Source organism: Molothrus ater, chromosome 6, assembly GCF_012460135.2.
Source record: "Molothrus ater isolate BHLD 08-10-18 breed brown headed cowbird chromosome 6, BPBGC_Mater_1.1, whole genome shotgun sequence".
NCBI lineage: Eukaryota > Metazoa > Chordata > Aves > Passeriformes > Icteridae > Molothrus > Molothrus ater.
The window spans coordinates 18,739,577-18,751,601 of NC_050483.2; the positions used below are offsets into that span (position 1 = coordinate 18,739,577).

The window sequence follows — 12,025 nt, forward strand, 5'->3', positions numbered from 1 at the left end:
CATTTGGCTTTTGACTTTCTGTCTGGGCATCAAAACAGCTCAGATATAAAAGTATGATTTTTTTTTTTCCAACATAAAATTGTGTTGTTTCATGATTGAGGCAGATAAATTGATAATCAAATTAAGGGCCTAGAAAATGAAGACTTGAAGTTGTCTATTACTGGATAGAAGATACATTCTGTAAATAGTGACATGTTTTTTTAGTGACCAAATCTTGTCATCTGAGTTCCTTAAGAATGAAAAATTTGTATAGCTGTACTGTATATAAAATTAAGTAGTGAAATCACTTTGTAGTGGTTCATGACTGCACTGGCAGTTTCAACAGGGAACTATCAAATTGGAAAAATGCATTTAGCAAACCAGTTAAAAATATTTGGAAACACTGCAAGGAGCTGGTGATTACCTGTATGCCTCAGTTACCAGGGACATGTCCGCTAGTTGTAATGTAGCAAAATCAAGTGAAAATGAGATTACCATCTAACACCCTCAGCTCAGTTCTGGTGCATTTTGCATTACTAAACTTCTATTTAGCATGTCTTTCCAGCACTCTTAGGACAAACTTGCTTAATTCAGTTTCAGTATAGTTCTAGGCCTTACAGCTTTCATAGAGAACTAATACTGTTTTAAGAACACTTCATTTTGCTACTCAGAAATGTTTCTGAAGTTTTTTTATTTTATTTGAAGCTCAAAAGACTCCTTAAGAAGCAATTCTCCTGTGGAAATGGAAACAAACACAGATCCAGGTGATCCATTGAGTGCAAATGCAACTACTCATACAACACAGCTAGAGAGTAAGTAAGCTGCACTGCATTTCCAAACGCAAATGGCTTGTTCATAAGAGTTGCACATAAGAAAAATCTCCATGGACTTCCAAATTTTAGGTTTAGACTCCTCTCTGGCTCTGCTGCTGTTCTGATGGTTATTAAAAGTGACTTTTCAAAGAATTTATAAACTATTTAAAATAGTTTCCAATTTAAAACAAGAGCCGGTGTTACTGATCCCGCTAAAAAGTTTGCACATCATGAACAGAAAAGCATTACAAAGAAACAAAGTTTCTAAGTTTGTTCTGTTAGAGAATCTTCTCACTTGTGTCAGCATTTGGCTGAGCTGATGCCCAAAAAGAATGGTAGCTTCCAGTCTTGATCTGTGTGGCAATAGGCCAGTAGCCTCAGTGTGTTCAAATTTCTCCTTCCTGCTCATTCCTTTCTAAAGCCACCTTCACTGTGCATGCCCTAATTGATTGTCCTACATGTGTGAACTGGTAAAAGGACAAAAATATTTTGATGAGCTTTTTTTATATCTGTTATTACCAGAGGGAGCAAGAAGTGCAGGTGAGAAGTCCAGACACACTGAACATCCCAAAGATTTGTCAGTACTCAGAAGCTTAAAGTCAAATTTGTGCTGTGACTTGTCATGATTTTGACTGTACAGAAAAATAATTGGTCACCATAATCCTACTAAGGCGTTGTTGAGGCAAAACTGTTGCAGTAACCACTGTCAGTCAAAATTAAAAAAGCTAGAGACTGTGGCTTTTCCTTAAACCCTCTGTAAGTAATACTCATGCTCTCTCTGCTGCACTTGCAGAAAGGTGACATGCTCTGTAAGGAAGAATTCAATATGCAAAGCTGCAAAAATACCATTCTTGATATATTGGCTTATGTGCTTGCACATGAGATAGAAACATAACCAGCCATATGCTAAATTGCTTCTATTTCTACTTGCAGCCCCAGGAAGTGTTGCTATGGAGGCCAGCTCAGATGGAGAGGATGATGTGGAAAATGCAGACAAGGTAACCGAGACAGTCATGAATGGCAGCATGAAGGAGACACTGAGCCTAACTGTAGATGCTAAAACTGAAACTGCTGTTTTCAAAAGGTAAGAATGCCTGTTTATTGTCTTCCCACCATGTTGATGGAACACTGTATCATCAAAGAGACTTTAAGTGATAATTTACTTATCAAGCCGTAGTTTCAGTGCAAGGTTATTAGCAAAAGACTGACTCAGTTTGTCCCTGATGCACCTTATTGTGCATTTTTCATGTACAGTTCTTCTAACATTGCACATCAAAACTAAGCTTTTAAAATTTTGCACAGAATTCTTAGATTTGGATTGGAATTCCATTCTTCTCATCCAGGAGGATGGAAGCAGAAGTTGAAGGCCACTCAGGCACTGCTTTTGAGTGTAGCTCATCAGACACTTGGGGAGATCACTGTTGGTGGTATGCACAATGGTGTTAAATCTCCTCTGGACTACAGTTGGCACATGGAATTCTAGAATAACTGGGAGAATGACTTCTTAATTTTGCTGTCTTCTGATAGAAAGATTCAGGAATAAGTGTCTTGCAAAATGGTCAAATTGAATATTATATCAACACTGTGATCCTTTTATGATAATAAAGCACATTTCAGTGTTGTCTACTCCATGCCATCTACTAAGATATTGTGAGCTCAGATTTAATGATCAAGTGCTTTTTGTTTAGTATTATGTGCTTTTGTTTAATCTTTATGTAGGGAAACAGAGGCTACAAACAATATGACATGCCAAAATTTTGCTTTTATTGAAACTGACACGTTCTGGCTCCACCCTGATGTTGACAAATTGGAACACACTGCTAGAGCATTTTGACATGCAACCCTCTTCTCGTTCTTCTAGAACAACTTTCTAGTATCTGTTTCTATTCTAGCTTTAAATAGTAAAAAGAAATTGTCAGTATGTCTTGGAAATTGCTTAAAAAAGCCAACCCCGAGTCAATTCCAGTATAAGAAACTTTTCCAGTGTTACTCTTTGCACTGCCTATAGTTTAAATTAATTTACTTCATTAGAAGTAGGAGATAATTCCTGAACTATCCAAAATGAACAGACCTTGAAAACCAAGCAGCTTTCCACCACTCTTTATTCCATCCTTTTGGTTATCTGAGTGACTTAACTTCTGATGGTTTTTCAGCACAGAGGAGAGGAAATTTGTGACTGCATGGTGCTTCTAAATCAAATGGCAGTGATACAGCAGTGAACCACAGCACTTTAGAGAGGTGTTGGGACTCCGTGCAGATTGATGTCACATGAAGCCATCCATAGTGCATTGCTGATGTAGTAAATGATGTGTCTGCTCTCCAGTTTGTTGTCTTTTGCACAATGCTTTTACATGGCCTTCACTCTTAGATGTTCACAAATTTGGTTTAGTTATCCATTGTGTCTTTAAACTTCTCCTTAAACTAGTTTAGCTTACATGCACTTTCAGGTTGTGTGACTTGTGATACTAGTGCAAAAACTAACATGAGGAGGCAGCATCTGGTGACAGTTCCTGCCTCCCTTCATGGAATTACCTGCTAGAACTGCAGTTAAAAGGACCTAGAGGTGCAAAGGGATGCAATATCATAGAATTGCCCCAGTCAGAAGAGACCTTGAAAGTTTATCTGGTCCAATCTTTTATGGGAAACGGAGCCCAGATGAGATTACCAGGCACTCTGGCTTATTGTATATTGAGAACTTCTTGGATCTTGATTTGGAAGGGAAATGTCAAAGGAAGATACAAGGGGGCTCAAAGATGAGGCCTTAAATGTCAGGACTGTTCTACTCTGATAGACATGTGCAGCTTCATAGTGAGTCAATACTCAAGTGGCATTTTTTTAAACCAGCTTGCTGGGAAAAGGTATGTAAAGTAAGGGATAGTTAGAGTAGTGAGGGAAAGTCCTACTCTGGCCTGTTTGCCTTTCAAAGTGGATGCTTCCAGACTTCAGCTTTATCTAGGTTTCTGTCAATAGAAAATTGATGGTGTTGAAGTCAACATTGAGGGGATTTATAAGCGCCATAGTTAATTTGTGGAAAGCTGCAAAGGACAAAAATGTGATTTCTGAACTTAGTTCAGAGTGGAGAACAAGTAGGAAGAATGCCAGCAGAGACTGCCTCTTTAAAAAATAAAAAAACCTAGGACATCACTTTCAGTGGTGATGGTGACAAGTATTTTATTTGGAAGGAATGCGAAGAGTATCAAGGCAACTGAGATGGGGAGATTAGATGGGGAAAACTTGGTGAGAGATTGCAATGCAAAAGACAGTATTTTTGCAGGCTCTGCAGGATAGAAGGAGAAAAGAGAAGGATTCATTGAAATTTAAAGGATCCATGGAAAGGAGAACTGTGAGAATAGGAAGAAAACCAGCAGAGGAGATTGGCACTTCTTGAATAAATAGATTTGTTGCTACAGAGGTATAAGATTGATGTTTGTCTACTTCAGAGCTTCTTTATAACTATCTCTTGCAGGTATATATGCTCAAATTTGTATTTTAGTTTGCTCATAATGGTGTGATTGAGGTGGAAGAGTGTGGAATAGAGAGGCAGAAAAGTTTGGGTTTAGAGGCAGACCAGAAGATTTGTTCACTAATGACTTTTGAGGCTGCCTGGTTACATGGTACTGTCTTACATAGTGTGAGTGTAGAGCTTTTTCACTGAACTTTGTTTTTGTCTACAAGAGGAAGTTTGTGAAGTAGATTGGGCTGCAGTGTTTGTACCCCATAAACCATACATGGTATTCACTGTGGAGTTACTAGGGAGTTTATTATGTAAGACAGTGATGAGTTAATGATTTTGCTGCTATGTTTCATGGACAGACTTTATTAATGCCGGTTTCTGAGGGAATCTTGAATTTCTTTTATACTTTCTTCCATTTTTGCATTCTTCTGGCTTCAGAGTGTTGAAATCCTATCGGTATGTATAGTAAAGGCTCGTGATTGTTATCATTTCAGGCATTACATACATTCCTTTTTTCCTTTCTGATCTTATTTGCAATCACTGTGTTTCCTGCCCTTTTATCCAGTCAAGTTTTAATGGATGTAAGCACCAGTGCATCCTTAGGTGTTTGTGAAGTCTAGAGCCATGTGCTTGATCTTCATATTGCAATCATAACTTAAAATCCATTTGCATGTGAAATATGGACCCGTCTCAGTTTTCTCCTGTTGCCTGAAATTCCCTATAAATAAACGTCAAATACATTAAATAATAACTTGCTTTTGTTTTGTTTTGTTTTTTAAGTGAGGAAGGAAAATTGACTACCTCGCAGGATCCTTCTTGTAAATATGTAGTAGAAGAGAATACAGAGGTTGCAGAAGAGGTCCCTTCAGGTCTTCAGCCTACTAACAGCAGTCCAGAACAGAGGTAACTGTATTCAAGGCTGTTTTCAATTCTCTAAATAGCAGTTTGTGTGCTTTTCTAACAGGATTGATTTGAAGAGATTGAGTTTAGCTCAGTCTAAAAATGTGCTTGCTTTTATTTTACTAAATTCTCACAAGTTGGATTTTCAGTTGTTTCTAAGACTCGAGTCATCAAAGATGTTTTTTTCTTGCAGGGAGTTGTAAATATCCCCATTCTGTTCTGTGACAATGTTACCAAGTTCGAATAGTGAATTGATTCGCAGAACTTTACTGTGTGTTCTCATTGTACTCTAGATAGATTAAAAAGGTGTAAATGTGTTTGACAAATTTAGATTCTGTTTTTTAAGACTTATTTATGAGCCAGTATTTAACTAGCTTCTTTCTTCTAACTTCCTGCTCTGCATAAATCTCAAACTTGATCAAGAAGGGGATTCCAGTCAGAATAAAGCAACCCTGTATACTTAAAGTGGGAGACCCAAAAACTCTTTCGCATCTCCTAGAGATGCTGTCTTTATCAAAACAACAATTTTTTTTCATGTTGACAAGCATTATATTGTAGGGAAAAAGTCCTTGGGTGCTAGGTTATCTTTTGAGTAAAAATGCTTGTCTGAACAGGCAGAGGGTTCTCAGAGCTAGCAGTTTGCTAGATTGCCTTTAAGTTGTGTGAAATCTCAAGGAACTCCTTTCACTGAATCCTGCTGGCTTCAGCAAAGCTCAGAACTTTCTCTAAAGGTGGCTGTTGCAGTAGATCCTCCTAAGCACAGAATTAATACCCAAGATAAGCCTAATGGTGCTTTTGGGGCTCCATGTATGTATGACTAGTGGAAGGAGTCCCCTAGGTAGGTCTCTGGCTGGTGGCTAGCAGGAGTAATCTCTGCTAGGAGCCCTGTTCTGTCATAGACTTTTTTCCTGGACAGTTAATAAGTGAGTGATGGTTGTGCAGACTGTCACACTTCCTGTCCATGCAGCATTTGTTTCTTACCTTCCAAGTTTCTCTAAAAAGTGTTTGCTTTTGTCTAGTGCTGTCTGTCTTTTCTCTAATGTTTACATATGTTTTTTAAAAAGTGTTTTTAGAGCTTAGCAGCCAAAGACTTAGCTAGGGGGCTTCTGCTGGTCATGTGCATGTAGAGCACGGACCCCAGAGTGGCTTCTCTGTGATGTCCACCATCAGAGAACAGGAGTTACAGGTAACTTTCCTCACCTGTAGTTTCAAGCAATATTTGCATTCTTTTAGAGAATCTTCAGATGTATTCCACAGACTTGCATTGAATGGAAGTTGAGATTTTTTTTGCCTCTGTTGCTTGCATATTTTTGATGTCCTCATGCATTGGTTTGATCTCTTTGTGCCAGTCCAGAGCAACTGAGCCCATGTTTACACTAAACTTTTATCTAGAAATGTATATACTATTACTGTTTTCACTCTTGTAGATTTGCTTTCCATTTTTCTCCATACTTCATGAACATTTCATCCTAATGGATTGACATTCAAAGTATTTGTGAAAGGCTCTTTGTAGATTAGATTAATAACTAAAGCAATTTTTAAAGATGCTGTTGTTTTCTCCTGTTGTGTCTTAGTTGCTGGCTTTCCAGTGCAACCTTAAATACTCCTGGTATCACATTTTGCCTCAGAATAAGATTTGGATAAGTATCAGAAATGTGCTCCTTATTAGTAATTCTGAATACCACATCTCCAGAGATCACTTATTAGATCAGTTAATGAAGACCACACATTCTTCAGTGGTGTGCTCAGTTAATTGAGTGCTATGCCTAATTAGGAAATAAGGACTTCAGAAATGCTGGACTGCAGAAGATAATTGGGATGAGCATGTTATTAGCACATGTTTCCTTCCTTCGCTTCATGGGTTTTGCCACACAGGATCCAGGGTTCTTAGTGTTTGGCTTGGTTTTTATTGCACCTACTTGAATTTGCTTTGACCTTTTTTGTTTGCTTACATCTCTTTTTTTTGGCCTCTTAGGACTGATCAACACACCCATTTAGGAGAGGCATCTGTTAATGGCCCTGTATGATATGTGATGTTCACGGCCTTGGCTGAAGAGAAAGAACTGATGTCCAGGTGTTTGAGTATTTCTTGAGGATATCATCTAGACCCTGTTGAAGCCAGTCACTGCTGCACTAATTTCGCAAGGAATCAGGACCAGCAACATTTATATTCTAGATTTTAAGACATTGTACAGAAATTCATAAGTGTAAAAATATTGCACATTGAGAAATACCAATAATTTTTGCGTATGTTTATATTGTATTGTTCTAAATAACAGGGGGCCTGTGAAATAAGATCCTGCTACCCATGTAATGATGACAGTAGTGTTACTATAGTTAAAATGGCTGTAAGAATAGTTTTATAAAAAAGTGAATACAAAAATCTAATGTATTTGAGACATAACTATTTGACGATTAGTGTGACCAAAGTATTTAGCAGTTTTCTTACATTTTTCACCTTGTAAAAAAGAAAAAAGAAAATTCATGTTTTTTCTGAAACTGAAATGCCCTATAAATGTTATTTTGGTTGGTTTAGCTTACAAAAGTGATTTAAATAAGAATTTTTTGGTGTTCAACATTTTACAACAGGTTTTTTAATTGGTAATTGTTTTCTGTATTGTTCTAAACAGATCAAAAAATGTAAGTCTATTGGTAGAGATTTTAAGTATTTATTGCAACAGCTTAGTTGACAAATTGATGTTACTGTAAAGCCATATGTTCTGTTGAGTCTAGTTTGCTTGAAACAATACCTTCCAGGTGAAACACTAGAATATTTGGAGTGCACATAGCTTGTTGTGTTTAAGTGGTTCACCTGCCTTTAAACAGTTCACCAAGATTTAGTTTAATACCAAGCATTATACAATGGAACATTTCAGAACAATCTGCGTATTTAAAACGCTATAATCCTTTTAGACAAGTCAAGTAAAAGAAATGCTCATGCTGCTAATGTAATTACAGTACCTGCATTTTAAAAGTAAATAGTGTTTTTAATACAAATTTTGGCAGCAGAGCATGTTAATTGGTAATTTCACTGTACTGATCTGTGTGAGGCTTTCATTTGTATGTTCTGAACCAGTTTTTTCACAGCTGGTTTGTGTATATATATAGTGATTATGGAAACTAATTCTGTGTAATTTATAATTTTCTATGTCAGTGTAAAATTCCAACAGCCTTCTCAAACAAACAGAAGCAATATACTGTATATTGCCACATTGTCTGGTGAAAGGGTTAAAATACTCCTGCACTTTCAGACGCAAAACCATTTTTGTTTCTGTAATAGTCATATTCATTTATTTTTTACATCATTTGTTTTCCTGACCAGTATTTAAAGCCAAAAGGATATTCTAAACAATGGCCAATGATTTCTTTTAGAAGGCGTCCCAAACAACGTGCCTAAACATTACATTGCATACAGAAATAAAAAACCCACATGTATGTCACTGCCCTTATTGCTTTCTCTTTTGCATTTTTGGCAAGGTTCAGTACACTTGTCCTGAGAAGTTTTTGCCAAGTGATCAGTTGTGTGAAAATGAAGGGGTAAAACCACAATATCATAAGTGGAATTGGTAACTATTAACAAACTTTTATTTGTACTTTATAAATGATGGAATCCAGTCAGTTTCTAAGTTTTCTTTATCAGTTCAGAATTACTTTCAGATCAGCTTGACCAAAACCATTTTGTGCGTTAGCTTTAAGGTTGGCAGCTGTCCTCTTGTCACTTTGATCTGTCACTGAACAAGCAGCTTTGGAAACAAAACTGCTCATTTTGACACATGAATTGGAGTCAAGTACAAGTTCCAAATTCAGGCAAACAGCCAGTTGGTTTGCATAAGTTTGATGCTTTTTAAGGAGAAAAACTTGTGTCCTTTCCAGTGGAACTGTTTGTCCCTTGCTAAAAAGTTGATTTATTTAGCTCTGTAGCCATGAAAACTGGAGAACACAGTAAATGAAATTGCATCTGGGCCCTGTTGCCTTCATTTCAGCAGTCTTGTACTTGTTCTTCTGTTCACAAGCTGTCATATCAGTCCACTGTTCTGAGGACGTGTAGGGTCTGTTTTATCCACTCACTCTATTACTTGCACAAGGAATCCAGAACTTGAAAGCATTGTAGGTGTGTTTGGGATGGGGAGGGAGGGTCTGTGGGAGGGTGTAAACACACCTCTTCTGCCATCCTTCATCAACACTGCTGCTGATCTGCTGCTCACATAGCCTTACAAAGGGTTTGAATGTACTGCAAGAATCCTGAATGGCTGTTACCCAGCCTGTTTAATCAGATTGGACTTGCATGCAATGGAATTTGAGTCTTCTTGAAGAAAAGGTATTTTAATGCATTTGCAGCATGGACTGAAGTCTAATACCTTTGTACAGGTTTGAATTCCTACAGTGTTTTTAGCAGCAACTAGGATGAAATGAGCTTGCTTTGAAAGGCTTGTCCACTGCCACATTCCACAGTGCTTTTTGAAATGGCTAAAGGCTCAGTCACTTGAAACTGAGGAATAATGATGTTGGTTGATGTCAATGGGCAGTGGATTTACCCCTCAGGATTTCTCTGGAAAAGGATTTTTACTCAAGCAAGAGTATGTTTCAAAAGTGGCTAGACCAGTAATATCAGTAGTAGCTCATTGCCTCTTCCCATCTGGCAGACTGGATGAATCATGCCTTCTTGACCAGTGAAACCATTATTTTTAAGTGTAAGCCCTGAGTTAGTTTAATAGCAAGATTGTTCCATTTAAGTAAAAGCATAAGTCATCATCTTGACTAACATTACTATTAATTCACCAAAAAGATAACAGGACAGTGGAAACAATCTCATTATGTTGTTGTACATGGAATCCCGTGTGACCATGCTCTTGAGTGAAGTCTACATTTTTGCACCTATTAAACCTTGTATCTACCTCTTGGAAACAATGACTTCTTTGTTGTCATCTGCATACTTCTGTGGAAACTTACAGTGACATTCATTCTTTGTGTGAAATCCATTGAGGAGACTTGTGAGGAAGATGAATCAGATTCTTACTGTCATTCATTATAAGCTTACTTTTCTGTTTAAATTTTAAAGCATTAATTTCCTTGGAGATTTTGTTTTTTGGCATATGTCTCATACAGTTATATCAGGAAGTACTTACTGTATATAACTGGCTCTATTAATAGAATTAATCACCTCTGACTGTTTCAGAATAAATAGTGCTTTCTCTAGTGTAGTGTAAGTGCTTTGAGTTTCATTATGAAAGTGTCTGTATTGTTTTCCAAACCAGGATGGAAAATGGCTGTTATTGTGGCAGCAAAATGTCCTTTATTGGTAAAGGTTTTAACATCTGTATTTTAGCTTCTGCATCTTACTTGCTAGCAAGGTAAGGATTTGACATCTTCCTGTTCCATTATGTTGAGTATGCAAGGTTACAGCATGAAAGGAGATTGAGTTAATAAAATGAAAATAAAAAATATTCTTACTGTAAAGATAGATGCATTTTTCTGTCTCCTTTAGGTAGGACAGTTCATGACATTTTTTGGACTTGTTCAGACCAGGTTCTGTTACTTGTTTCAAATTGTGATTTGCCCTGTGTTTAGTCTTGGTTAATGACTTGGATGTAATCACACTTCTAGTGATATCCAAGGGAAATCTGTGTATTTCTTACTCTGTTGCCACAAGCTAAAGCACTGAGACCCAAATTTACCTTGTGTTTTTGTCTTCTCTAAGTCACTAAGTACCGTGCAAAATGAGGGGGGATTCCCTTAGCTTTCTGGCCATAGCTTAAATACTGTAATTCTGATTCTTGGGCCTCTTTCTGGAATTGAGTTGTGTATGGTGTGGGTGCTTTCCCGTGATTTGTGTTTTCTGTGTCTTAAATCATGATTCTGAAGACTGATCTTGCCATACAGCCATCCAGAGTAAGAAGGCTACACCTTGCCTAGCTGTGGTTGTGTAGATTTTGTTGCTCATGTCCCATGAGACAGAATGCTTGCCCATTTGCACAGGGGAAGTTTATCTCGTTGTCTCACTACTTTGATCTGTAGATGATATTTAGGTAGATGGGTGTTTGGTTCTCAAGGATGTAATAGACATCATTTTTTCTGATGGAATCTGGACCTGTTAGGAATCAGTTAGGTCTGCTTTTAAACTCCACTGTGTGCCACACTGATGTCTTTCTTACCTGGGAATGGTTCTTCTATTCTCCTTATCTACACCAATTATCTGTCAAAGATTGTCACAGTTTTACCTTGGGTAATGCACTAGCCTGGCTCTTTTGCAAGAGCACTGAAGCCTGACTGCAGATGATGCAAATAAAACCTGCTTTTCCTTACACCAAACAATTGAATGTTTGGGAAATCCCTCAGCTGTTTTTTTCAAATGAAAGAAAGAAAAATGTTGACTGTCTTTCACTGCTTCTCATATCAGACAAGATTGCTAAAATAAGCTAAGACTGCTAAAACTCAAGTGACCTTGTTTCTGTTGTTGGGAATTCTCCAAAGCACCTTTCCTCCTATATCTTCAATGAAACACTTGTTAATGCTCTACTTGTTAAGCTGGGCTGTTTTTCTTTAGTTACTGCTAAACTTACAATTCTGAGATGTGCTTTCAGATGAGAAGGGCTCTGCTTTGGAGTGAGCCATGGAGGACTGTGCATATTAACAGACAAGGTAGCAACAAGGAACTGTGAGATATTTGTGGGACTGTGGGGCCTTATTGTTTCTCTTTAGTCCCTTCAGAATAAAATAGCTTGAAAAGATAAAAGGGCTGACAAAATGTGCCACTTTTCTTTTTAATGCTAGTACTTTGCTTGTCTAGTTGATCTACTTCAAAGACAAATCTCTGAACTTGGAAAGTGGTGGGTAATTTCCTGGTAAGTAAATTGTTTCAAGCTTTAGTCACACGATTCAC

At 37.5% G+C, this 12,025-nt stretch overlaps 1 protein-coding gene across 1 annotated transcript in view; it reads left to right on the top strand.

Moving 5' to 3' along the window:
- Positions 1-8,590, top strand: part of PPP6R3 (protein phosphatase 6 regulatory subunit 3) — a 50,784-nt gene extending 42,194 nt beyond the window's left edge. The window contains 5 exon segments of the mRNA XM_054515031.1: positions 685-791; positions 1,725-1,875; positions 4,684-4,701; positions 5,026-5,148; positions 7,121-8,590. Coding sequence (XP_054371006.1) covers positions 685-791; positions 1,725-1,875; positions 4,684-4,701; positions 5,026-5,148; positions 7,121-7,172 — 451 coding nt within the window. The 3' untranslated portion in view covers positions 7,173-8,590.
- Positions 8,591-12,025: the final 3,435 nt, after the last annotated feature.